The sequence below is a fragment of the Microtus oregoni genome, unplaced genomic scaffold, assembly GCF_018167655.1.
Source record: "Microtus oregoni isolate MIOR12 unplaced genomic scaffold, Mior012 000011F_ref0000422, whole genome shotgun sequence".
Lineage (NCBI taxonomy): Eukaryota > Metazoa > Chordata > Mammalia > Rodentia > Cricetidae > Microtus > Microtus oregoni.
Window position 1 is genome coordinate 46,124,017 of NW_024543070.1, and position 27,894 is coordinate 46,151,910.

The 27,894-nt window shown below is 44.0% G+C and overlaps 1 protein-coding gene across 1 annotated transcript; it reads left to right on the plus strand.

Moving 5' to 3' along the window:
- Nucleotides 1-21,471: 21,471 nt before the first annotated feature.
- Nucleotides 21,472-21,978, plus strand: LOC121453411 (40S ribosomal protein S13-like). The gene has a single exon (XM_041660162.1). It carries the CDS (start codon nucleotides 21,476-21,478, stop codon nucleotides 21,929-21,931), a length of 456 nt encoding a protein of 151 aa, XP_041516096.1. The 5' UTR covers nucleotides 21,472-21,475; the 3' UTR covers nucleotides 21,932-21,978.
- The last annotated feature ends 5,916 nt before the right edge of the window (nucleotides 21,979-27,894 follow it).

Below are 27,894 nucleotides of genomic sequence, written 5' to 3' on the forward strand. Positions count from 1 at the left end.
TGAAGGGAAACAAGAAAGATGGAAACCAAGATGGGGAGGAAGTAGAGGAGAGGGAAGAAGATGGAAAATTAAAGCCATGGGGACCTGCCTGGTAGGAAGGGGATCTGCCTGGTAGGAAGGGGACCTGCCTGGTAGGAAGGGGACCTGCCTGGTAGGAAGGGGATCTGCCTGGTAGGAAGGGGACCTGCCTGGTAGGAAGGGGACCTGCCTGGTAGGAATGTGACCTGCCTGGTAGGAAGGGGATCTGCCACGTGAGTCTCCCGGATTTAACATACCTTGTGACTGTCAGATAAGCTCAAAACCATGGTTAGCAGTTATAAGAGGCTGCTTGTTTATTTCCTGGCCACCAAGACTCCTGAAATAATTACACAGAAACCATATTAATTGCAATACTGCTTGGTCAATAGCTTAAGCGTATTTCTGGCTAACTCTTATATCCAAAACTAACCCATCTCCTTTAATCTGTGTATCGCCATGTGACAGTGGCTTACTGGGTAAAGTTCTGTCCTAAGCATCTGTCTCTGGAGGGGTGGGAGCTACATGGCTTCTCTCTGACTCTGCCTCCCTTATACCAGCATTCAATTTAATTTTCCCCGCCTAGCTCTGTTCTACCCTATCAGGCCAAGCCAGTTTTTTTTTTTTTTTTTTTACCAATGGTATTCACAGCATACAGAGGGGAATCCCACATCAAGCAGTATCCCAGGTTCTATTCTGAGACAGCATCTGTATTAGTTTCCTTTTCTCATTGTTGTGATATCATACCTGACATTCAAGGAAGGCACGTTTTGTTTTATTCACAGTTTGAGAGAGCAAGGAAGGTGAGGGCTTGGGCATTGCTCTAGCAGTGGATTCGGGGGCATGAGGTAGCTGGTCCCAGCCAGGAAGCAGAGACAAAGATAAATGCTGGTAGTCAGCTGACTTCCTCCTTTTCCCTTTCTCTTTAGTCCAGGACCCCAGGCCAAGGGATGGTGCCACCTACACTCAGGGTGGGTTGTAGCAGGCTTTGTTTTGGAACACCAACCAGCTCCCTAATCATGACATGAAGACTTGTTATTAGTTATGAATGCTTGATCTTGTCCAATGCTCAGCCCACTAACTCTTCTAACTTAAATTAATCTGTTTCTCTTCATCTACATTTTGACTCGGGCCTTTATACCTTTCTTTCTTTCATTCTGTATGATTTACTCCATGTCTGTCTAGCAGCTGCCTGGCCCCAGGTGTCTCCTCTTTCTCCTTTGTTCTCTCCTCTCAAGCCTAGATTCCTTCTCCTCCTTATTCTTTTTGCCCCACAGCCCTACCTATCCCTCTACTGCCTAGCTATTGGCTGTTCAGCTTTTTATTAGAACAAATATACAAAGCTACACAATTGTCACACATGTATACAAGTTCTAGGTCAATCTCATGCAGGCTCCCTAGCTATTGGTCCAGAATCTATGAGCTCCTACGAACCCAGGTTAGTGATTTCTGTGGGTTCCCTTGTAATGACTTTGAACCTCCCCTCCATGGCACATTCAATCCTTTTTTCTTCTTTTCAATAAGATTCTTGGAGCTCAGCCCAGTGCTTGGCTGTGGAGCTCTGCATCTGTTTCTATGAGTTACTAGATGAAGGCTCTGATGGCAATTAGGATAGTACCAATCTGATTACAGGAGATGGTCAGTTTAGGCACCCTCTCCACTACTGCAAGGAGTCTTAGCTGGGCTCATCCTTGTGGATTCCTGGGAGTTTTCCTGCATTTCTTAATTATACATTACAGCTCTAAATGAGCTGCATAAGCACAATATCCCAAACTAGAGTAGAAATGTACATAAAGTATAAAAATAACTTTAAATATATGAAAATCCATACCAAAGTAAAATATTTGAGGTTAATAGTTGTCTTTTTATTCTATATTCCTATTCCCCCCGCCAAATAATGACAAACATCCATAACCCATTGAATCACCAAAACCACCACCCCACTTCTTGGGAATATAGACTGCTTTTTGTTATTTGGGGGTGATGGCATCTTTAGAGAACCCTGAGAATATTGAGAGAATGGTCAAGTCCTGGGAAAACTGTTGGGGTCCAACCCCAACATAAATTATCTCTCTGTACCAGTGTGGAGGCATGAAAATAATTGAGACACAGTTTACACATCAATATTGGAAGGGAGTCTCATGGTACATTTAAATCCTGACGATCACCCACGTTTATTTTCAAAACGGCTTTTATATCCAAAAAAAAAATATGAAGGGAAGTTCATTAGCATTTTGTTTGGGGGGTAGCAAGACTAAAGTCATATCGGCAACAATGGCTGCTCTGCCATGTAGCTTGGATTAACACCTCTTCCCAGGCAATCTCCATAATTACAAAGAAAGAAGCTGAATGATATTAGCATATCCTGACCCTATAGTTTAGGGTAGAGACAGCCTGTCTGGAAGGCTATATGACCACCTCATGTGTGAACTATGACTTGAGAGCCTGGCCACCATACAATGTAGAAATGTGGCCTGTATAATATTGCCCCACAGAAAACTAGTTGTAACATTTGTTTCTAGTCTCAGAACTGTTCCCATGCAGAAGGAACAGTATATATGTCATCTGTTTTACAGTTTTTTCTTGGTTTATTTCTTTATGTTTGTGTCCAGTACTTTTAGGAGGTCTCCTCAAATCACATCTGATTTCTATTAACCTTGAAATCCATAGCCTTTGTTTCCTGTGGAAGCAAAAACATAACCTCTTCCTCAATGCAATATGTTTTCTGAATCCCATTTTAAAGTTAAGATATTCCTAAAATATCTAGACTGGTTTAATTCAACAGTCCCTTTACAATCCCATGTCTCTCAGTGGCTACAATTTGCTCATCAGCATTCAAAAAATTCAAAGTCAATACAACAACATACAGGATCCAGACTCCCTGTGCGTTTCCCATCTCTATGTGATTTAAACTTATGCACATCTTAAACACACTGCAAGCTGCTTAGAGTTTCTTTTTCCATCTGGACCTGTCTTTACTGTGTGTCTCTAGCCTTTACTGACTGTGTAAGCCAAACCTTAAACTGCTAAGCAGTTTTGTAGTGGCAGCTGACTCTCCATCTCAGATCTGCAAGAGCCCAATCTTAAGCCCATTTAAGTGTTTAACTGGGAGCTGCATTTAAAGCAGCCCAGCTCTAGGAAGCTGGTGGTCTCAGTGTGGTAGGCATCTTTTTACTTAGTTTTTTATTTCTGATTAGCATGTCAGCTCTTCAAGAGCTCACTGTACAGCAGAGCCTCTTTAAGGAGCCACGTTGGTTTTTTTTTTTTTTATTTTTGTTTATTTGGTTTTTTTTTTCAGTTTTTTTTTAAGTCCTATGTGAAATTTTGAACTCCACATTGGAACACCAAATATAACAGGGTTTCTTTTGGGTCACCAACCAACTCCCAAATCATGACAAGGAGACTTCTTTATTAGTTATGGCTGCTAGGCCACTAGCTCTTATAACTTAAATTAACCTGATTCTCTTCATCTGTATTTTACCTGGGGGCTTCTTACCTTTCTTTCATTCTGTATGGCTAGCTGGCTGGTGGCTGCCTGACTGACCCTAGGCATCTTCCCCTCTTTCTACTTCATTCTCTTATTTTTTTTCCCTTGAGACTAGATTCCCCTTCCTACTTATTCTCTCTGCACAGAAGTCCCACCTATCCCTCTACTGCCTAGCTATTGGCCATTCAGCTTTCTATAGACCAATCAGGTGCCTCAGGCAGGCAAAGTAAAACAACAGCACATCTTTACATAATTAAACAAATGCAGTATAAACAAATGTGACACACCTTTACATAGATGAAGTAATATTCCACAACACAGAATTTCCCTCTCTGGGAGTACCTTCATATACAGATCAAGAGTTGTGTCTCCTAGGTGATTCCAAACTCAGTAAAGCTGACGAAGAAAACTAACTTTCACTTAAGTCTTGGGAGGGGCTTAGAACTCAATAATCCTATTAATCACCTTCCATCTTAGCAGATGAATTTCCTGAAGATTGCCAACAGGCCTGTGTTCCTTTAAGCTTAAGCACATAAACCTGCCCCTAAGCAGGACAAAGGTCACCGGATTTGGGTGTGTGTGTGTGGTAGAAATCCTTGCCCTTTCCCATTCCAATTTCACAGCGAGGCATAAAAACATGACTGCTAGTAACTAGAGTCAGCAGATGCTTTTACTTTTTAAGGCTTTGGTGTCCCCTTTTGAGAAAACAGGAACTGAGGAGGGATTAAATTATCAGGACCCCTCTGAAGCCCTGGTCAGAGCTAGTCTCAAAAGCAGTAAATCCAGACAAATTCACACTGGGGTAAGCCTTTCCCAGGAACCTGCCCTCACTGCAGGCTACCTAGGGGGCTTTCCTGAAGGCTTTTTCAGTTCATGGGCACAAGTTGACCTTAAGTCCTAGGGAACTTAAATCTAGGACTGTCCCTCAGCCAACAGCATGGTCGTGGTGGTTACAAATCCCAGAAACTCACCCCTCAGGTGTGATGTCTTCACAGCTGCTCCTAATGTCTTGAAGGAAGGAGCCCCAACTGCTCACAGTGTGTTTTGTTAATGAATGGGCCCTCTTTCGACTTCCGTCTTTCTTTTTTCAGGACCACTGTTCTTTCCTCTCTTGCTTCTTCCTGGGATCACTTCCTAAATCAACTCCATTCTCATGTTAGGGCTGCTTTGGGAGCAAACCAAGCCATGGCCTACTCCCATCACCCTACCAGAATTTTCTCCCACGTTTAATCCTTCTTCCCAGTACAGATCTCCACTAGGGGATGTTCCCATGTTGGCTTATTTTATACCTTAGAGTAGATTTCATCCCGTAGCCTGTCTAGTATTTGTCCCTAGAAAATTTTCTGCTGAAGGAGAAGGCAACCAAACTCAGTGCAAATGCCCTGGCCTCAATTGTGAATCCTGCTTCATTTCTTCTGCCCACGTTACTCTATTGCTTGGCACCCCAAATGTCAAGTCTTGTCTTTCCTTCTTGCTGCTCTCTCTCTCTCTCTCTCTCTCTCTCTCTCTCTCTCTCTGTACTTATGTCAGAGACAGGTCACTGGGAAGCTGTGAATATCATAACTCCCTTCTTCCTAAAGTCAGTGTCAAAGAAAAAGACACTTGACAAAGTACTATATGTTTGCAAGATCATGTGGGGACATTGACAATCGGACTTCAGCAAGGATTAACTGATGTTCTGTGGAGATGTATACTTGCATGACTGCAGGTGACTATTGCTTAGGACCACGGCCCTTTAAAATAATTTCAACTTTACCAAGATGGTTGAGTTGAAAATGGCTTCTGTGCAAGGGAGAAGCAAGAGCCTGTTATACTAGGAAGGGACCTGCACTGCTGAGCTAGCTCCTGGCTCCACTAACTCCTGCTAATGAGCTCGGTGGACCTTTGAACTCAGAAAAATAGAGTTTGATAATACAGAGTCTATACATTAAGTTACTGTGTTCAATAAATGCTTCTCATTCCAGAACTCAGGCCCCATAAACCCTTAACTTCTTCCCTGTTCTATCAGCTTTAGATGAAGACTCACGACTCACGTATCCTCCCGATAGCTTTCCTGAACATTTCAGTTGGGTCCACCATCTTCTTAGAAGCTGGTGGTCTTAGTGATACAACCAGACTGCTCAGTCCAGTCGCATCTTCAACCTTATATCCATCTGTCAGTCTGCTCCCTCCAGGTGGAGAGACATCTATATGAACTGTTCTCCTGAAGTGGATTTGAAGATATTCACATACTCTCCACTCCTCTTTTACCTGTGTTTTGCCGACAACAGCTGTGGGAACATAGCATATGCTCAGTAAACATACACAAACAGAATCTAGTTTAGCTTTGCGTATCAGTCTTTGCTGCATCTTGGGATTCTCCAGATTAATATTTAAGCAACTCCAGACAAAACGATTAGGCATTTCATCTAAGAACAGGAGTCTTTAAGAATGAATAATGAAATTCTAATATCACACGAGGGGGGAATGTCTTATGTACGTTGCTGAATTTAACTTTTAACCTTGGATTTTGCTTTCACAGTTCAGCTTCGTTCCAAACATCATTTTTTTTCTGCAGAGCCTGTCCGGTCCAAGGGTGTGTGTGTCTTTCTAAACCACAATTCCATATCATTTCAAAACAAGGACAGATAAAATGTGCTAATACAGAGCAAGTCTTCACACTGGTAATCCCTGCAGAGCCCCCTTCCCGGGTGACATCGTGGTTTTCTGTGGACTCATGAGTGTTCGCTTTCATCACTGGAAACCCCAGGCTGGTGATAAAACATGTGAGCCAGTCAATTTCAGCTCAGCGCATGGCTTTTTTTTTTCCTGGATGATGCTGTGCTCTGTGTCTTGAACATATACAGGAATACATCTACGTGATTATTGTGGGATGCTTTAACATAAGTGTACGTCTGTATTATGGGGCAGTAATAGGAAATCCCCAGAACTTTTCATGTAGTGCTGGTGGGAGGAGTAGTGGGGTTGGAAGTAGGGTGAGGGAAGGTGGGGGTGGGACTGCAGGAGACAGTGGTGCTGGAGGAGGTGGGAGAGGGTTGGAGAATGTGGTGATGGGGCTGGGGGTGGTGGTCATAGGGCTGGAATCAGGGGTGATGAGTGTTGTGTTGTGGGTTTTGGGCTGGTGATGGTGGTGTTCTCTATGAGTTGAAAGCCTTTGCGCTTGGGCTGTAGAAGCCTACTCTATGCATTGGACTACTTAGCATGCTGTGTGAGCCACAGCGCCTGACTTCTTTAGCCAGTGTAGAGAAGGACTGAGAAAGGAGCATGACGGAGAACTAGCAGCCTCCAGGGAATGGGCCTGGAATGCTGGCTCTGACCACAAGTCGGCACATGGAATGTGTGGTTTTCATTAGAGCTGCCGCGGCAGTGCTGGGCTCTAACATTCCAAAGGGTTTCAGACTTATAGTAAATTAAATTCGCCTTTAAAAACCACCCCGTGTTGGAAGAACATAAAGGATCAGACTGCAATCAAGAAAACTCAGGGAAAATAAAACTCAAGCTCTCCTTGGCCTTGCCTGTGCCGCTGGTTTGGATGCTGAGTGCACATGGCTGTAGCTTTGCAGGTAATAGGAGTGCATCCTGAGGCGGCTTCCGTGGGGTTTTAATTGACTCCATAGCTAAAGTTTTTCTTTCATATTATTTGTGGATTACAGAAGACAGTTCTCAATGACCATAATTTATTTATGTATCAGAGAGAAACAAACACATGCAAATATGCTTTATATTGTGCATGGACACTTATTTAAACAGTGTATGTGTTTATATACATTTATATACCCACTGGTACAATTTATACCTAAAAGTCCAAAACTGATTAAAATTAAGTAGTTAAAGACCCTGTATCTTATTTTAAATTAGATCCTTATTACTACTGTAAGTTCTCTCTATCTTTTTCCTTCCAAAGCTCATGTGTGCATACCACACACATGCACACATACACACATCTATTCTTATAGTTCTGAGTTTACAAACAAGCATATGTATTAGCCAGCATAAGCCAAAGAATGCTGCAGTAACAAACAGCTCCCAGGTCTCAATGTCCTAGCACAACACACCCCTGTTGCCTTATAGGAACATGGATAAATCCGCAGAGCAGCTGTACTTCGTTAATTGACTAAGCAATCAGGCTGCTGTGTTCGTGCAGCAATTCTGCACCCATACACATATCCCAGACTGTAGCAACCAGCAAAGAATGTTAGAGGTTAGCCATTATCATATACTCTCTTGATGGGCAACTTATTGGCCAAAGCAGATCACATGGCCACATCCAACTTGAAAGGGAGAAAGGTGGCCAGTCTTCAGTGCATCTGAAAGTAAAAATTCTGAATAAGCAAAGCCCTATGATGTGACCGGAACCAGCCTGATGCATGTGTCTGGGTATGGGAGCAATCAGCTTATTGTTTCTGCTCCCCCACCCCTTATCACACATACACACACAATGGGGGACAGAATTCTATTCCTCTACTGATCACGGATAGCATCCTTAGGAGGAAGATTTGTTGGCCTTTCCTGGAAATTCACTCTTGTGCTGGTTGGTTTTGTTAACTTGACACAAACTAGTCACCTAGGAAGAGGGAATCTTGCTAAGGAGTTGCCTCCATCAGACTAGCCTTTAGGCAAGCTTGTGGGGATTTTTTGTTTTATTAAATGATAAAGGAGAGTCCAGAGCACTGTAGGCAGTGCAACCCCAGGGAAGGTGGGCCTGGGTTGTGTAGGGAATCAAGTAGAACAAGCCATGGGGAGCAAATAGAGATTCTCCAAGCCCTGATTTGCTTCCTGCCTTGAGTTCCGGCCTTGGCTTTCCTAAGAAATGAACTGTAAGTTGGAAGAGTTGTTTTGGGGCATAGTTATTACCATAGCAACAGAAAGAAAACTAAGACAGTCTCCCCAGGTAACAGTGACAGAGGAGACAAAAGAAGTGCTAAATGGGAGGACGGTGGGTGTTGGGAGAGCTAGACTCAAGGGACCCATTGTGTCTTTGCAGGCCAGCAACACAGTGCAGAATGCTGGGTGAACAGGGTGGACAGCGAGCGCAAATGCTAAGTTAAAGAAAGGAGTCATAATGACCCCACTTATCCAACACTTTCTCCAAGGAATGTCTCCCTTGTGAAGTCCAGGAGAGAGTGGAGAAGGCAGGAAGGAAACCTTCTGCATCCTAGAAAGATGCCCAGAGTCACCCAGCAGCACTGTGGGTATGGAGTCCTCCCTACACTCCCAGCTGACAGTGGTGCAGCTTGTGAGTTTGAATTTTATAAGATACAAAAGCAACATCAATTCAACAATACCTAACTCTCTCAATACCTAACTATAGATTACAGCACATGGTCTGAGCCTGTGGAAGGGAGGCAGAGCCAAGCTGGGATGCTTAGATGGTAGAGCATAAATGTATTTCAGCTCAAAATGTTCTCATCTTATGAAGATTGATTCTAAGTAGAGGGGCATCTATAATGACACATTTTATACATAGATGAGACCCTGTCTGTCTAAGCTCCTGTCTGTCTTTCTGTAGCATTTTCCCGGAGTGCTCTCTCTCCCCACAACCCCCTGACTTTTGTCTCCAGTCTTCCACTGTGCAGTGCCGCCTCCTGCTCCCTGGTGGACTGAGCTTCCATGGAGCCGGTATCAGAGCATAAGAACACTTTTGCTTCCTAGGTGAGAAGGGCCTCAACTAGCAAATCTTGTCTGATCTCAGCACAAATGCTGCTTCCTCACCTATCTTGACCACCCAGGGCAGCACTACAGCTGGGACACATCGCTGGAGGCAGTGGCCTGAGCAGTAGCTCTCCCTCTTGGTCTCTTGTTACCATGACCATTGCCTCTGTTTTTCTTATTGTTGCTTCTTTCTCTCCATCTCAGCATCCTGAACTTATTCAGCATTTGCCGAATAAATGTATTAGAAAGACAGCCCTAATCTCTAATGTCTATGCAACCCTGTTTAGGTATTGAGTTCCCTTACATAGGCTAAGTAGAGAGAGGTTTTTATTTTTCAGGTTCAAAGACAGGAAGCTGAGATAAATGCCCCTTTGGGTGAGCTTAGGAGGATGGTGACAGCACCCTCACTTGAAGTGGTAGAGCGAGGCTCCAAGTCTAAAGAGAAGTTTTATCTCTCAGCAGGAGAGATAAAACACCACAGAGAGACAGAGCTCCTGGAGGAGCCTTCAGTTCCCAGAACAGTAAGAGGCTTCAGGCATCATGACTGTAGATAGCTGTGATAGGGCCCTGAAGGGAGAGATGGGTGAACCAGGTTGGCTTCTGGTTCCTGCCAAGGGGGCCATTTACTACGTCCGAAGGCAGAGGTGTCAGTTTGTATCTCAGTGTGTGTTCATGCTACGTGGGTATCAGGAGAGACGTGAATTGCAGACTCAAGGATGCTACCCATCGGGCAGTGGGTGACTCAAATGTGATGAGAAGAGAGGAGACAGAGAGGCTTTGAATCACACTGTAATTAAATGTTGAGCTTTCTGAGGAGCTGACACACTGTTTTCTACAGTGGCTCTAATAATTCCATGTTGTCACCAGTGGTGTACAAAGAATTTATTTTCTTCATAGCTATATCAACACTTATTATTTTTGGTTATAAATTTCAAAAATTAAGTTTCTTAAAATTAAGTAACCACCATAATGGTTTAAGATTGTATCTCGCTAGGTTTTAATTAAAATGATTTTTGGTGTGTGTTTTTCAATGTCAAGTTTGGGCTTTGTGTTTGTACAACAAAAGTAGTCAGTCATTTGAGTAAGTCAACAGTAGGGGATGCAGACCAGACATGTTAACTACTAATCCAAGGCTCCCCGGGCTATCTCAGGGATACTGAGGGAAAGTTTGTGGAAAATAAATTTAGAGTGAGCAGTGGAAGATGGAGATATTGTAATAAAACTAATTATTCAATATGGGAACAAAAGTGGTTCTGTATATGCCCAAAATATAAGAGAGTAAGATATAAAAAGTAATATTTTGACTCTATTTGCTAACTAACTGCTATCTGGAGCCTGGTTAACACACACACACACACACACACACGTACACGCATCTAGATTCTACATAGGAGAGGACACGTGATATTTCCTTTGCCCATTACCCTCTCATATGTCCCTCCACTGACCCCTTAGACACTTCTCTTTTCTTAAAGCCCTCCTTCAATTTTCATATCACACATGAGGGTATATGTATGCACATATACATATTTATATTGGTTATATTTCACACATGACAGAAAATGCATAATATTTTTTCTAACTCTGCTTCTTTTGTTTAAAAAGAGAGCCAGCATAGGGGGATGGAGAGGTGACTCAGTGGTTAAGAGCATCTACTGGCCCTGCAGAGGACCTGGGTTCGGTTCCTAGCGCTCACATGGCAGCTCATAACCGGCTCTAATACTGTAGAAACCCTGTCTAAAAAATAAAAACAACGCAAACAAACAAAAAAATAAACCTTAAAATTCAGGCCAATTTGAATGCCTAGTGAAAAGTGAGAGAAGTGAGTTTGTAAGTGTGTGTGTGTGTGTGTGTGTGTGTGTATGTACAAATGAATGTCTGCATGCATCTAAGCTAGAAGAAATAGTTTTTACAATATGAACAAAAACATACAAACACACTCACTCTCACACACATATGCTCACACACTCTTTCTTACACACACACACACACACACATACACACACACACACACACACACACAGGCACACATACTTTTATAGAGTGTGGTTAAGGCCATAGTTACCAGAGTTAGTGAGCACAGAACCTGATTAAATGTAGAATCACTGAACAGTAGCTGTATTCTTGGCGGCGGAAAATATTAAGAAATTATCTGTATCTTTATATCTGTAGAGAGAGGGGAGGAGCACACTCTATACAATTCAAAGTGCTAACCGAGGTGTTTTGTAGGAGACTGGGAACATTCAGGGTGACCTGGGTGGAGGCAAAGTGGGGTTCAGGCCTGGTGAGACCTGAGGAGGCAGCAACAACACCAGCACAAGAGGTTAAAGCAACGGGGGCAAAGAATTAAAGACAGATAGGCAGTTAGGTTGATGAGCTGGGCAAAGCCCGAGGGAGTGTCTGCGAGATGAAGCTTGAATTGCCTTGGCAAAGAATGAGGTTACAGTGTTTCTCAGAGCTTGGGAGAGAGGTGACCTTTAAAGAGAGGGCAACTGGGTTGAGATTCATGCATCAAGTCTCTGAAGCACACACAAAAATCTGCAGCCTCCTTTATGCTTTGCTATTAAACTCATCTTTCTCTGGAGACTTCTCGCCAATGTAAACTTGCTGAATGGAAAGTAGAAGTCTCTGCGTGAAGACTCAAGTTCAATCCAAGGTTAAAGACTCTCAGAACTGCTCTTTCTGCTCCTCCCCCCTCTCCTCTGCCTCACAGACAGGAGTCTGCATGCTGTCTTCTGGCTCCTCCCAGGTTTCTAATTCACAGAGAACAAAGTGTGGGTAGATGATGTCACTGGCTCTGTTGGGTGCGGACCTGGGCAGCTGCTGTGCACAGAGTGGAGTCAGGTGTGGCTGCTTCTGTCTCCAGGGATGGGTGGCCAATGCTCTCAGGAACTTAGTTATGTGATCCAGTTGGCTTTGGATATTAAGTTTCCTTTGAAAGGGTTTGGGTGAGAAGGCGTGGTCTGCAGCTGCTGATTGTAGAGAATTGGCTGAATCCTGAGGACATAGACCTAATAGGTACATTCAGTCCTTGATGGGTTCCTGGTATGATGGCGGTACTGAGAGATGGGATATAGCTGGAAGAAGCAGATCTCTCGGGACATTTCCTTGGTGGCTGTTTCTGACCCTGGGTTCGTTTCTGTTTTTCTCTGCCTTCTGACCACTACAAAATAAGAGCAATTTGTTGATGTGTCTATAGTGATGTTTCTGTCCTTTCCAGGGTCCTAAGAGCAATGCCACTGGCTGAATGTGGACTCAAACCTTAAATCCATGAGCCCAAATAAATTCTTGTGTCTCTTGTGTTTACGGGAAAGTGTTTTTTTTTTTTTAACAGAAATAAAAATGACAGCTTATACTCTGCTCTTTGAAGTGTTTTAGAAATGACAAGGTCTTGTTAAACCTATAATACAATCCCACATGGGCTCAGAATCCTCAAAATCTTTGTTACCGTGGAGGGCATTCTGGGTGACTAATCTGGCTTTTTCTTCTTTGTGCAGCAGCCCCATCACTTGTAGAAGTTATTAGGTCTTCTTCCCCGCAAGGACTGCCGAGACAGCGAACACCATTCCAAGCCCACAGTCTGTACATCTTACTCTTGCTGGTTAGCTGTGCCTGTGCACCAGTGGTCTCCACACGACCATAGAGAGCCCGCTCAGGCTGTCCTTAGTCTACCTGAGATTTCCATTAGAGTTCCTTGGTATCAGCCTCTTCCTTTGAGCCAAAGCCTCTGATTCAGAGGGACTGGGCAGCATCCTCATCAAAGGTTTTCTCCGTATCTCTTCTCCTTCCTGTTTTCCTCTTCATTTTGTCAGAGAGTAAGTCTCCTTCCCCAGAGTCTCTTTCCTTTCTATCTTACACATGTTTTCTGAACATTCCGGGACTAGTTAGACAAGGACATTGGCTGCAGAACAACCTTTTTGTACACTATGACTATATAGGACTCTCATTTGCTAATAAAAAGCTGACAGGGCAGTATCTGGGCAGGAAGTTAGGTGGGAAAGCCAAACTGGGAATGATGGACAGAAAGAGCTGAGTAGGATCTCTTAAAAGAGCCACCCATTTTTACCACTAGTATCAATCCAGGAAGTCATCTCTTAAAGGAGCCATGCCTCTGCTCACAACCAGCAAACAGAGCCCACTCGAGAAATTCATCTATGAAGAACTCATGCTTAACTCTGTCTTGTGTATCTAGAATCCCTTTTTAAGCTTCGTCAGGTTTTATGTGGAAATTTTGGCAGCATCTTGGAATGACATATGTAAATGGACATTTCCTATCCCACCTGCCAGCTCCCAAATAACCATTCAGAGACTTAATGTAAATGATAAATGCTTGGCTGATGGCTCAGGCTTATTACTAGCTAACTCTTACATTTAAAGTAACCCATATTCTATCTATGTTTTGTCACATGACTTGGTACCTTTTCTTAGTATGGCATGCCCATCTTGCCCTTTCTGTGTCTGCCAGTAAGGTCCCAGAAGGGTCATTGGTTTAGCAAAAATTGGCACTTTTGGTTCAGCTGAGAGATCCTGCTTCAGTACTAAGTATAGAACAATTAAAGAAGGCACCAAAACATTGACCTCTGGCCTTCACACGCATATAAATACAAATGCACCTGCAACCATACATATGCCATGTGCCTGAGAACATGCATATACATGTATGTATGTCGCACATGTATGCATGTTAATATAAATACTATGTAACTAGTTTAATGAACAAAAAATATTTAGATTTCCAGTACTCGTTCAATGAGAACTTTGTGTAAATTATTGGTTCTCTGAAGATGCTCGTGTTGTTAATTATTTCAGGACACAAACTGGCATTAAAGTGCTGATGGTTCCCGATTCTCTTCTGCTTGGAACTACTGCCTTTTAAATATCGTTGGTATATCAGGCTGGACATGAAAGATGACGGAAACTGATCTGATCTCACTGAGGAAATGTAGTAATAAGGGCGGCGGGGCTGCGTCCCCAGCACCCGGCCGCCCCCACAGCTAGATTTACCCAAAATAATTACACGGACACTGTATCCTTTTAAACACTGCTTGGCCCAATCATTCTCTTCTAGGCTAATTCTCACATATTAATTTAGCCCATTTCTAATCATCTGTGTGTAGCACCCCAAGGTGCGCTTACGGGGAAGATTATAGCCTATGTCCATCCTGGGTCGGAGCTTCATCCCGGGAGCAGGGCATGGCGTCTCTCTCAGGCGTCTGCTCCCGAGAGGAGAGCTGTGAGTCTGACCTCACTTCCTCTTCCTCCCAGCGTTCTGTTCTGTTTACTCCTCCCACCTATCCTCTAACCAATAAAATGGGCCAAGGCAGTTCCTTTATTAGCCAATGACCTTCCTCCATCAAGGAAAGACTTCATACATTCATGCTGACAGCAAGCACGTCTGTACAGGGCTTTCTACTTCACAAGGTACATATGCATTTTGCTTTGTTTTATCTTATTTTATCTTATAATAAAGAACTCTGGCAATATCAAAGACACTTCAGTTCGGTAATAGGCTCCTGGCCCAGAGCCACCAGGGCCTAAGATCCAGGGTAGTAAGGTCATTTCTTTCTGACTTAGGGAATAAAGTCTCCCTTTGATCCCCCCCCCCAATACTTCAAGTGGTCTCTGGAGCCTGGGACTGGTTCTTATACTGTGATGTGGGTGGTTAATAAGGGTCCAGTTCTGGCCTGCAAAGGGCCACTTTCTTGCAACACATATGATATAATGGAGTAGGGGGACACCTCATGCTGGTCTCTTTTTGTGCATCTCTGAATACTGTGCTCTTCATTTTCATTAAACTAGTTATATGGTGCTTGTGTGTGCGTGTGCACACATGTGTGTGTATGTGTGTATGTGTGGGGGTGTGTGTGGAAGTCTGTGTGCATGTGTGATGTGTGTGTGCAGGTGTGTGTGCATGTGTGATGTTTGTGTGTGGTGTGTGTGTGTGTGCATGTGTGATGTTTGTGTGTGGTGTGTGTGTGCATGTGTGGTGTTTGTGTGTGGTGTGTATGTACACGTGTGATGTTTGTATGTGATGTGTGTGTGCATGTGTGGTGTATGCATGTGTGATGTTTGTGTGTGACGTGTGTGTGCATGTGTGATGTTTGTGTGTGGTGTGTGTGTGCATGTGTGATGTTTGTGTGTGGTGTGTGTGTGCATGTGTGATGTTTGTGTGTGATGTGTGTGTGCATGTGTGATGTTTGTGTGTGGTGTGTGTGCATGTGTGATGTTTGTGTGTGGTGTGTGCATGTGTGATGTTTGTGTGTGGTGTGTGTGCATGTGTGGTGTTTGTGTGTGGTGTGTGTGCATGTGTGATGTTTGTATGTGATGTGTGTGTGCATGTGTGATGTTTGTGTGTGATGTGTGTGTGCATGTGTGGTGTGTGTGTGCATGTGTGGTGTGCATACATGTATACGCATGTTCCTATACTCATCTTAAGGACGTTAATTCCATCATGTGACCTCCACATAATCACTTAGCTAAAAGCGCTCATCACAGTTGCAACATGTGAATTTTGGGGAAACAGAAATGCTTTATGCACAAGAAGGGAGGACATTAAAAATCATTTAACTTGATTAGAATGGAACTAGTTATTTCTTTAAAAGAAGATTTGAATACCACACAGCATTACAAATGTCGACATTATATGAAATGGAAGAACAAGATGCGAACATGCAAAACGCCATTACTGTTCAGTCTAGGAACCTGTAAGGCTAATTCAAGCACTTTGCTTCTAAATAAAAGCTTCTGACTCATACTGCTTTCTGCTGACTGTTTTGTCCAGCATGGCTTTGTTTCTCCTCTCTAGAAAGCAGAGCTGTATCAGTCATGTAGGGAACACACTTGGGCTCCCTGGAACGTCCGAGTCAATGGCACTCGGCCTTTAAACAAACAGCTGGGTCGAACTTATTGAGATCAGAGAATTATTATGGTTAACTCCCAGAATTTCTTGGTTCTGTCTGGATCTCTGTTTCAGTTGCTTTAAATTCTGTATGCTATCAAATTCCTGCTTTCCAAGTTCAAAGAGAAGTGGGCGATCCAGAGAGATGAATGTTAGCTAGCACCCAGACCATCTGAAGGAAAACAACACAGTCTAAAGCTTGGCCACTAAGGAAGGACTCAGTCTCAGGTCACAGAAAAGTTTTTAGCACCAGGGCTTTTAGAGAAGCAGAGGGCCGGCAATTTATAAAAGGCGGTTGGGGGAGACTCGTGTTTATAGAAGTAACTCCCATCATTACTTATTCAGACTTTCCGTGGTCTGAGACCAAGTCATGTGGATGGTATTGTTATGTGGACGAAAATAAGATATTTGCTTATTTAAGTGGAGTTGAAAACCTTAAGTTTTAGCATTAGGTTTTGGTTTTATTCTTAAATAAATAAATCTTGCAAGCCAAGGGAATTAATTTCTTTAGCTTGATTTCGGTATCTAACAATATCTTCCACAGTCCCTGGATTTTTTCACACAGAGATGATTGTTCTTTCATTTGAATCCAGAGGAATCCATAGCTCATTGCTGGTCAGTTGTTTTGTACACAGCCCCAACTTAGAAGTAGAATATCTCCGAGCAACTGCTTTTCAGTTAGTCCACATTGAGCACATCTCTTCCCTCTGTGAGGCGCGGTGTCTTTGTCTGTAATCAGAAATCAGATGCCCACTGCAGGAAGATATTCTAAGAATGAGGTGGACTTACGCAGGGGAAGCTTTAAGTAATTATACTATACTCATTTACTTTTCAATACTGTTCTTTTGCTATTGATGAAGGTCGCTTGTTCAAAGCCAAACAATCAAGCCAATGTCCTTGATACAGTGACATCATCTCTCCCACTCCCTCCACCTGCTGTGTCTTCCTCTGCTTATTCAAAACACAGCCACCTAGCTTTCTTTCTCTGCACGTCCTTTCCCACCTTCATTCCTTCCTGGAACCTCCTAAGATCTCCATCGTGTTTAAACAGGGGGTTTAACATTTTAAAACACTGAGGGAGAGATATTATTTTACATATCACACCTTCAGTTGTTATATCTAAGATGTTTGTATGACTCAGACTTGTAAGATTTTCTTCTAGAAGTTTTACACTTTTTATTTACACAGCTTATAATCTATCCTATTATCATTTGTGTATGGTACAAAGTAGAGATTAATGTTCATTTTATAGACACGGTAGAGAATTCTCCCAGACTTGTTTACTCAAAAGACTAACATTTTCCACCAAATTTCCTTTCATTTTGTCAAAAATAAGTGTTCCACATAAGTGTGGGTCTCGTTTCTGAGTTCCTATTCTTCCGAGGCTGTCTTTATCTGCCATGCAGGAAGGCCACGCCCGCCACGTTGATAACTGCAGTTCTGTTAGCCTGGAAGTCAAGGAGCATAAATCCTTCAGTCTGGTTCCTCTCTTTGTGCTGCCGACAACATTCGGGGTGATTGCATTTATGTGTTGTCTTTAGTGTCTATACATTTTCATATAAAGTGTCTGCTTGGATTTGGGGAGAACCACATATTGACAGCCTTCGAGCCCCCTCTTTGAACTCCGTGACTCTTCCTCAGCTGATTTTGGTGATGTCTGTCATTCTGTGAATCAGTTCCTTCCTCACCTGTATCATTACGGAATCAACTTTTTTGATACGAACTGTCAACGGTAGTTCAAAAATGTCCACACCATATTGTTTAGAAACGTAGTTGCTTCTTTACAATCTCACATCCTGCCTCTTCGCTACACGTGTGGATTAGTCCAGGTTGCCTTCACATGTAGAATCAGTAGGATTTTCTTCAGAGACAATATCTTGTCCCCAAAACCAAAGGTGATATTACTGCTATTCAAACTAGAAATCTTCCATTTCCCGTTTTGACTTTCTTCCTTGCTATAATGTTGAATGAAAGAGCTGAGACCAGCTCTCCTTTCCTGTCTCCCAGTTTTAGGGAAGATGCATGTAGTCTTTCACAATTAACTAAGATGTAAGCTGTAGGTATGTAGTAGATGCTTCTTTCTTTTTAAACCAGGTTGACAATTTGGCTTCTAGCTTCCTCGGTTCTTAGAAGGAATATACGTGGCCTTTCGTCACTTTCCTTGTGCACATTGAGATGATTAAACAATTTGTCTTTTTAAGTTTATGTTGCGGGATATTTGTTTATCCTGCGTGAAGATGGGTCTACATTTTGCCTCACTTGCCCAAGGGACCTGATTAGCTTAATAAAGCGCTGAATGGCTAGACAGAAGATAACAGGCAAGATTTCAGTGAGACGGAGGAACTCTGGGAAAAGAGAGGTGAGAGGTGCCAGCAACACACGGAGGGAGTTGGACATGAGAATGGAGAAGTAAAAAGCCATGTGACAGGATGGGGGTTAATAGAAACAGGTTAATTTAAGTTATAAGAGCTATTTGGGAACAAGCCTCAGCTAAAGGTCAAGCTTCCATAATTAATAAATCTCTGTGTCATTATTTGTGGTCTGGTGGTACCAAAAGAAAGTCCGACAACAAATTTATTTTCCTGAGCTGTGCCCAGAGCCTTATGAATACATGAAGGCCCACAACGAGCCTCTACTCACACACACAATGCTTTGACTTTTCTATACTGTTACTTGATTGTTTCTTGGCCATATATTTATTTGATTTCAATATTAGACTTGCAAGGATCAGTTCCATCAACTTAACACAACTTGGGTTCACTTAGGAGGAATGAGCCTCAGCTTTTGGCAAGGCTGTGGGGCATTTTCTTGATTAATGATCGGTGTAGATGGGCCCAGCCCACTGTGAGCAGTGCCATCCTGGGGCAGATGATTCAGGGGTAAGAAAGGCTGAGTCAGAGAGAGGAAGCCAGTAAACAATGTTCCGCGTTCTGCTTCAGTCCCTGCCTCCGTGTTCCTGTCTAAATTTCCCACAATGAAGAATCGTGACGTGGAAGCGTGAAGCAAATCATTTTATTCTCCCCAGAATGCTTTCGGCCATAATGTTTATCCATTGTGTTTATCCAGTGATGGACAATATTCTTCCTTTTTCTGATTTTGTGGCTAACATTTATGCTTCAGTACTTTTATTAGGAAGGTGGAAGTTGAGGTCATTTTTTAATGCAGACTATAATATTTTTTTTAGTGCTGTTTGACCATTACCAGATACATTTCAGTTTGTTGTGCCTTTATTTTCCTTAATTTAAAATATTGTTCAGTTTCTCACAACCATCTGTAACTCCAGCTCCAGGGGATCTGGTGCCCTCTTATGACCTCCACAGTACTGCACAACATATGGTTCATACACATGCATATAGACAAACACTCAAAAAATAAAAATAAGTCTAAAGGAAGAACAAAGAAATGGCCAAAATTCTTAGTATAGACATACAAAATATAACAAAGAACACAGTTCAGTGTCTCAGGATAAAAACTACAATGTCTGGAAACCAACCTGGGTCCTCTGCTAGAGCAGGCAGAGATCTTTTTGGTGGTAGGGATGGGGACACTCAAGACAGGATTTCTCTGTGTACCCCTTGTGGTCCTGGAACTCACTCTGTGGACCAGGTTGACCTCAAACTCAGAGATCCATCCACCTCTGCTCCCTGAATATGGGGACTAAAAGTGTGTGCCACCAGCATGTGCCACCACTGCCCAGTGCAAGCAGAGCTCTTAGCTTCTGAGTCATCTCTCCAGCCCATTTCCTACCTTATAAAGCCTCTGTGGACAGCTTCATCCACTAATTTGCTTGTCATCATAAGGTTGTTTATGATGGACTGGTTTTCTCTTTATTGTATACTATAATTTCTTGTCTCTTTGCTCTGTAGACAGTTTTGAAAATTGGTTGTTAGATGTTGAAAAGTCCACTTGACTGGGTCTTAAAAATTTTTGTATTCTTGTAAAATATTCCTTTAAAAATTGAGACTAAGGGGCTGGAGAGATGGCTCAGAGGTTAAGAGCATTGCCTGCTCTTCCAAAGGTCCTGAGTTCAATTCCCAGCAACCACATGGTGGCTCACAACCATCTGTAATGAGATCTGGTGCCCTCTTCTGGCCTGCAGGCATACATACAGACAGAATATTGTATACATAATAAATAAATATTAAAAAAATGAGACTAAGAATCTTTTAAGTTTTTAAAATATATCTTAGAGTGTATGTGTGTGTGTCTGTGTGTGATGTGTCTGGCCATCTGACAACAACTGAGGGAGGGTGTTGATTCTCTCCTTTTACCTTTAGGTCCTGGGAATCGAATTCAGGTTGTCAGTCTTGCTGACAAGTGCCTTTATCTGCTGAGCCATCTCAGACCCTGTAAATCATCTTGAGACACATTTTGGATAATTAAGAAATAGTTTATCCTCATGGGGTCTTCATTTTCATCTTGGTATATTGATAACAGATTCCCATGTGTGATCAATGCTAACTTTAATTCACTGCTTAGGCAAGTCCCTCCTGGGCTCTGTGTGCAGACTGTCAGAACTCGGGATATTTTCTCCTTGGGTTAGCGGAGACAGATTATTGCCAGCTTGTCTTAGCCCCAGGAGGTTTCCTTTCTGCTAGACATTCCAGTGGGACGGCCTGCAGGCCTGCAGTGTCTGTTTTCTCTCTCTGCCTTCGCTCCTGGGCTTTCTCTCCTGTGTACATCAGTGGCTTATTTAGTGATCTGACTTACATGCCACCAGCCAGAGTCAAACAAGGTGACATTGTTTCCCTGTGTCAGCTCTCATACCCAAGTGAGTATCTTTTTCCTGGAACCTTTGGCCATATTTTCCACATTTTTGTTGGAGACAATGTTGTTTGCTGTGCTGAAACACTACACTGTTGCCGCTAAGCTCAGCTTCCGGAAGGCTCTGATGAACCTCGATGAACCTCGAGGGAAAACGTGTGGGCAAACCCTGGGTCCAGTCCCGTGGAGAGGCGAAAGCACATCAACAACATGCCTGGAGACATGTGCTCACACAGGACTAATCCTGACTTAGCCCCAAGCATGACAGTTCATTGTGAACTAAATCATGTAGGGACTCTATGGGTAGAAACTACCACAGACAATGAGGACCAAGTGTGTGCACGGGAAAAAAACTCACGAATACAAGACTTTACAAAACAAACCAGAAAATGTGAATATTATCAGGAAGCTATTGAAAGGTGATACTCATGCTCTCGTGTGAGCTAATAACTTTCCGTAAGAGGTTAGTCTGAAGATGACCGGTGAGATCATTAAAAAGCCGCTTACGCCAAGAAGAGGAATAACGTATTTAACAAATACTTAGAACAAGAAGATAAATTCCTCTAGAAATGCCTAGAAACATTCAAATCGATGCTAGCTCGCTGCATTTTTATAAAATTCTAAATTTAAGCTCTCGTGGCTGCCAGACCTCCGCCATCATGGGTCGCATGCACGCTCCAGGGAAGGGCCTGTCCCAGTCGGCGCTGCCCTACCGCCGCAGCGTCCCCACGTGGCTGAAGCTGACGTCTGACGACGTGAAGGAACAGATTTACAAACTGGCCAAGAAAGGCCTCACTCCCTCCCAGATAGGTGTGATCCCGAGGGACTCGCACGGTGTGGCCCAGGTCCGTTTTGTGACTGGTAATAAAATCTTGAGAATCCTTAAATCCAAAGGCCTTGCCCCTGATCTCCCTGAGGATCTCTACCATTTGATTAAGAAGGCAGTCGCTGTCCGAAAGCATCTTGAGAGGAACAGAAAGGATAAGGATGCTAAATTCCGCCTGATTCTGATAGAGAGCAGAATTCACCGGCTGGCTCGTTACTATAAGACCAAGCGGGTCCTCCCACCCAACTGGAAATATGAGTCATCCACAGCCTCTGCTTTAGTGGCGTAAATTCCCTTGTATACACGAGCAATAAAATCACTTTGAATAAAAAAAAATTCTAAATTTAATAAGTATTTAGCAGTTTATTCTGGAACATTTTATTTATTACCTAAAAACAAAACAAAATCTTTTCTCATGCTGTGCAGGCTGAATTTCCACACCAAAGCAATTTGAAACAAGCTGATCAACCATGTGAGTAGACACAGTGGGAGGATAATTGGAAAGCATGCCTAAAGGCATGGCGAAGAATTCACTAGAATAAATACAACACCAGAGACACTACAAAATATTCATAATGCGGTTATACTTAAAAGATATATTTGTTTCTTTAAAGATGTATTTAAAATGTCTAATGTATTCTAACATATTTTAAGGATGCATTAGTATCTTTAACATATGATTTAAATATTTTTTATCTGTATATCCATGTGAGTTTATGCGGGTCTTTTTCTGACTAGTTCTGGGGATTGACCCCAGGGCCTGCACGGAGCATGAGCATTACCTATACTGTTGAGCTGCATCCCTAGCCTAACGCAGACGTACATGCAGAGGTCAGCGGGAAGCCTCAGGTTTCGGTTCCCCCCTTTCTCCTGTTGAGACCATGTCTCTACTAGTCCACCATTGTTATACCAGGCTAGCTAGCTTTTTAGCATCCAGGTACTGTCCTGCCTCTGATTTTTCCCTGGTGCCCTAGAATCATGGATGCCCACTACTGTACCAGGCTTTACGTGGGTTCTTGGGGTCTGAATCTTTGTCCTCATGCTGGTTTAGCAAGCGGTTTTTCTGCTTAATCATCTCTCATCTTAAGCACAACTGACCTGCCATTTAGCAATCATCTCAGTAAAAAATGATACAAGGTTTTAAAAAATTGACAAAAGATACTAAAAGCATAGGCCAGTATTTCATAGAAATAGCATACTGATGTAATCCCAAACCGCCCACCCCAAATGTTATTAATCCCAAACTGAGAGACACTGGAGCTTGAGAGCAGAGAAGTGTGATAGCTGTCCCTTTGGCCATACACTGAAGTTAGCATAATCACTGAGAAAACAAAATGACAGCGGGCACCTCTTGGTAAGACACTCGCAAAGGACACAGAACTCCTTCCAGAGAAGGGGCCGAGCAGTCAAGTGCGGCTCGAGATGACTCCTCAACAGAGATGGTGTTCTCACCGTTCTGTAAAGGGATGCTTGGAACGGCTGCTGATGTTCAGACTGAGCCTTCTGGTTGAGGGAAGCGCTTCTCAGTGCTAAGTGTCGATACTGACCCTGTGTTTATGTAAAGGAATATACCCTGAGCTGTTTAGACACGGAGGAACAGACAGCTATGGAACAGGGATATGTGCACATATTGAGAGAGAAAGATAATGGCAACGTGGTAAAATGAAAATTGAAGACTCTGTGCAGGGGATCCAAGGGCTCTGTGTATTTTCTCCATGATTAATTCTCCATAAAAAAGCAGACAGTAAATGAGTTCCCTGTGGTGACAGACGTGGCTAGTGTGTCACTTCGCAGATACTTTGCGGGGGAGGAGATGTACTTAATCTGCTCCTATCAGAAGAGGAGACATTTGAAGCCAGAAGTGGTTAAGAACAATGCTTCTTAAATAGGCACTTTTGTCTGGGAAAGAGCATTCTGGGAATGGTGTTTGAGAGTGTTTACTGTTGCCATGGCTAAAGCCGTAAAGAAGCACTTGTGTCTGTCCTTGAATTAAAACCTGGGTCTAAACTTTCCTAACTTGTTTAAAAAGTCTTCCAACTGTGTCAGTTCTGGAGACGCTCAAGCAGAAAAGCTATTGTATCATAAAGGCACTCCCAAAGTGAAGGGCTCGAGGTAACTTAGTATTCCTGTGGCCTGGTTGCAGGCAGGAGGCTCCATGGCTCCCGCTGAAAGTTCATTCCTCAGTCAGGGAAGCAGAAGTTGCCCGATGATCTCCACTCCATTTCTGGGGTGTAGACAAGGATGACCAAGGCATCTCTTTGCTTCTCTCCCCAGCTGCACTGTTGGGGTGTCGCTGAAAGGCGTGTGTCCTAAGAAGGATGGCTGGAGGAGCCAGCTATGGTGGCTGACTGTGTGTCCGGTCGTCCGGCTGCGAATGGACAGCATCTGGTTGAGCGTTACTGCTGAGGGTGTCTCGGAGAACGCTGACCGAGGGTCCTAAGGGGCACGGGTGGGGATCTCCCAGTGTGCGGAGGGCTTGGTGAGGGGGGCTCAGTCATCTCCTGCCTTCAGTGCAGGCTCTCAGGCCTTTGGACTCAGTGTGGAGTCTGCTCTACTGGCTCTGTGGCCCCCAGGCCTTCTCCCACTAGTGTCCTCCAAGGTAAGAGGCAGACTGTGGGGCTCTGTCAGGCCTCAGCTGTTCTGTTCCGCTTGAGGTCTCTGCCTAACACATGGATGAAAGTAGCAACGCTCCCCGTGACTGAGTCTAAAATCAGATGGCGTTACTTTTGTGAGATTCTACTGGCCAAAGCAGTGACAGGCCGTCTGAGGTTCAAGGGACAGAACAGACGCACTTCTGCATTGGATGATGGCCATGTACACAGTTATTTTCGCTACCAAAATTTTAAGTCCAATTTGTTAGAAAAAAATTTTAAAGTGACAATTCTGATCAATTTGTAAGAAAATCGCATTGGAGATGGGTTTTCGCCAGACTTATGGAAAAATCTTTGATGAATTGGGACACAGGACTTAAAACTGGGGCCATGGTCTAGTGAGGACAGTGGGAGGCCACGCTCACGTCTTCCCTACAGTGGTCCCTGTGCTGAAGCGTTTCACGTGGTAACAAGTTTAGCATTTGAAACAGCTATATCAGAAATGTTAAAGGTTTTGTTTTGAGACAGGGTCTCAGTGTGTCACCCTGGCTGGCTTGAACTGGCTCTGTAGAGCAGACTGGCCTGTAACTCAGAGATCTACCTGCCTCTGCCTCCTGCGTGCTGGGATCACAGTGCCTGCCTGACTTCTGAAACGAGTGCTGGGGATCTGAACCCAGGTGTCTGTGCCTTCAGGGCAAGCATTTCACCTCCAAGGCCATCCCTCAGTCAAGTTTATGATTCTTCTTGGACACTGCTAGGACCCGGGCACTAAGTTAGAGATTTTGTTTTGGTTTTGGTTTTCCGAATATTGGATACAACCTAGAATGATGGGAACAGGCAAACACATGTTTTGGTTGTTCTTAGCCAAAGACTACAATTCACCCATAACTGCACTGGAGTAAGAGTCTTCTTTGTTTGTTTTTAAAACTAAATTTTCAGGTTCTTTTCCTACTCAATATTATTCACAAATAACCCATGACTTTTAAGATAAGCATTAATTTTATTCAGTGGCCAGGCAATGGAGAGGGGCACTTCCACTGTGCAGAGATCTCCTCCTCAGCCGGCGTGAGCTCAGTTGTGAAGGTGGAGTGTGGTGTGTGTGGTGTGTGAAGGCGGTGTGTGTGGTGTGTGAAGGTCGTGTGTGGTGTGAAGGCGGTGTGTGTGGTGTGTGAAGGCGGTGTGTGTGGTGTGTGAAGGCGGTGTGTGTGGTGTGTGAAGGCGGTGTGTGTGGTGTGTGAAGGTGGTGTGTGTGGTGTGTCAAGGTGCTGTGTGTGGTGTGTGAAGGTGGTGTGTGTGGTGTGTCAAGGTGCTGTGTGTGGTGTGTGAAGGTGCTGTGTGTGGTGTGAAGGCGGTGTGTGTGGTGTGTGAAGGCGGTGTGTGGTGTGAAGGCGGTGTGTGTGGTGTGTGAAGGTGGTGTGTGTAGTGTGTGAAGGTCGTGTGTGGTGTAAGGCGGTGTGTGTGGTGTGAAGGCGGTGTGTGTGGTGTGAAGGCGGTGTGTGTGGTGTGTGAAGGTGGTGTGTGTGGTGTGTGAAGGTCGTGTGTGGTGTGAAGGCGGTGTGTGTGGTGTGTGAAGGTGGTGTGTGTGGTGTGAAGGCGGTGTGTGTGGTGTGAAGGCGGTGTGTGTGGTGTGAAGGCGGTGTGTGTGGTGTGTGAAGGTGGTGTGTGTGGTGTCTGAAGGTCGTGTGTGGTGTGAAGGCGGTGTGTGTGGTGTGTGAAGGTGGTGTGTGTGGTGTGAAGGCGGTGTGTGTGGTGTGTGAAGGCGGTGTGTGTGGTGTGTGAAGGTGGTGTGTGTGGTGTGAAGGCGGTGTGTGTGGTGTGTGAAGGCGGTGTGTGTGGTGTGTGAAGGTGGTGTGTGGTGTGAAGGCGGTGTGTGTGGTGTGTGAAGGCGGTGTGTGTGGTGTGTCAAGGTGCTGTGTGTGGTGTGTGAAGGTCGTGTGTGGTGTGAAGGCGGTGTGTGTGGTGTGTGAAGGTGGTGTGTGCGGTATGTCAAGGTGCTGTGTGTGGTGTGCACATACTGTCCTCTGTTTCTGTTTCCAACCAGCAGGGGAAATTACGTGCTGTGGACACCCAGCAGGGTCCGCACGCGCAAGGATCTGCAGTGGGGAAATTCAGTACAACAAAGAGGACTGCTGGCTGGGACAGGGAGTGCTCTTAGTAACAACCCCCCTTCTTTATTTTTAAGTTAACAAGTAATGGAGAGAGGCTTTTTTTAAATATATGGTATGATTGATGGCAAAATAGAAAAGCAGAGATTTCAATATTTTCTCTCAAATTTCCACTTAATAAAAAATAAAAATTCTCACTCTCACTAGAGACAAACAAAACGGACATGAAGATGGTGGCCGGAAAGACGACTCAGTGCTTAAGAGCACAGGCTGCTTCCGTAGAGAACACGGGTCAGCTCCTAGCAAGGCAAAGCAGTTCACAAACGTCTGTAAGTCCAGTTCCAGGTGACCAGATACCCTCCGACCCCTGTGGACACCAGGCATGTACATGGTACACATGTACACATGCGGGCAACACACTCATGCATGTACGATAAAATAAATCTAAAAATTTCAGTTAAATAAAGAAATAAACAGAAATGGAAACACTGTGGACTAACACCCCCTCTTGGAGAAGAGGCTGTTCTACCTGGTTCAATGTTCTAGCCTCATTTCCTTGAGGGAAACCCCGAGAGAATGCTTGCATGGCAGCTTATTAAATCCTAAGTCAGAATCACTCCTGAGCGCAATCAGGCTTTGAAATATAGCTTCTCCATATGTCTCTATTCATTGGCGTTTCTCCAAAGAGACCAAACAGAACTTCAAATATTATTTCAGAACACTGACGGAGAAGGGCAGAGTGAGATTGATTTCATTTTAAATGACTTGTACAGAGATCTGTATGGGCCAGCCTTTTCTTGGCCTTATTCCGGTGGCTTTTGTTTGCCAATTACAGGAAATTACCTGGATTCAAAAGTTGGGAAAAAGCAAAGTGCTCATTGGAACAAAGACGGAAGGAGATTCATGGCCCCTCCGCAGCTGTCCCGGTGTCAGCCAAGGTTAAAGGCAGGAACAGCTGCACATGACCGCATGTGCCCTCGTGAGAAAGCAGCCCAGATCAAATAGAAGGAAAGACCCTATGCCTCCTGACTCTGAAATTTCAGAAAAGCAACTTGATCATCTAGGGGAGCCCTGCTGTCTACAGCCGGGGGGGGGGGGGGCTGAGTCTGAAGACAGACCACAACCAGGGCCACTTGGCCCCAAGGGTTCTCAAGACAGGGAAGGAAGCATTCACAATGTGGCAGATGATCAGGGCTGGGATAAGGTGAGGCTTTGGGATGGGTTAGTTAGTCTTGGAGTCTGGAAGGACCTACTGAAGGTCGCGCTGGCTGACTGCGCAGTATTCTATTCGTAGGAAAGCACCTGAACAGAGCCCCGGTAAGGGCGTTGACTCTAGCGGTGAATCCAGAAGGAACTCTTCAAAAATGTCTGGAGCCCCACCCCCGCCCCACTGGATGAGCAGAAAGCAGTAGGGAATGTGAGGTGGGGTGAGGGACAAACTTCAAGTTCTTAAGCCTGGGCCACAACAAAATGCTTTTATTCCAAGCAGTATTCTAATAGGGATCATCGAGGAGTCTAACACGGACTGAGATGAAACAATATCCCCATTGGCATTA

Bases quoted from the DNA above. Each gene is read 5' to 3' on its own strand.
- LOC121453411 (XM_041660162.1), top strand. From the start codon at position 21,476: ATGGGTCGCATGCACGCTCCAGGGAAGGGCCTGTCCCAGTCGGCGCTG.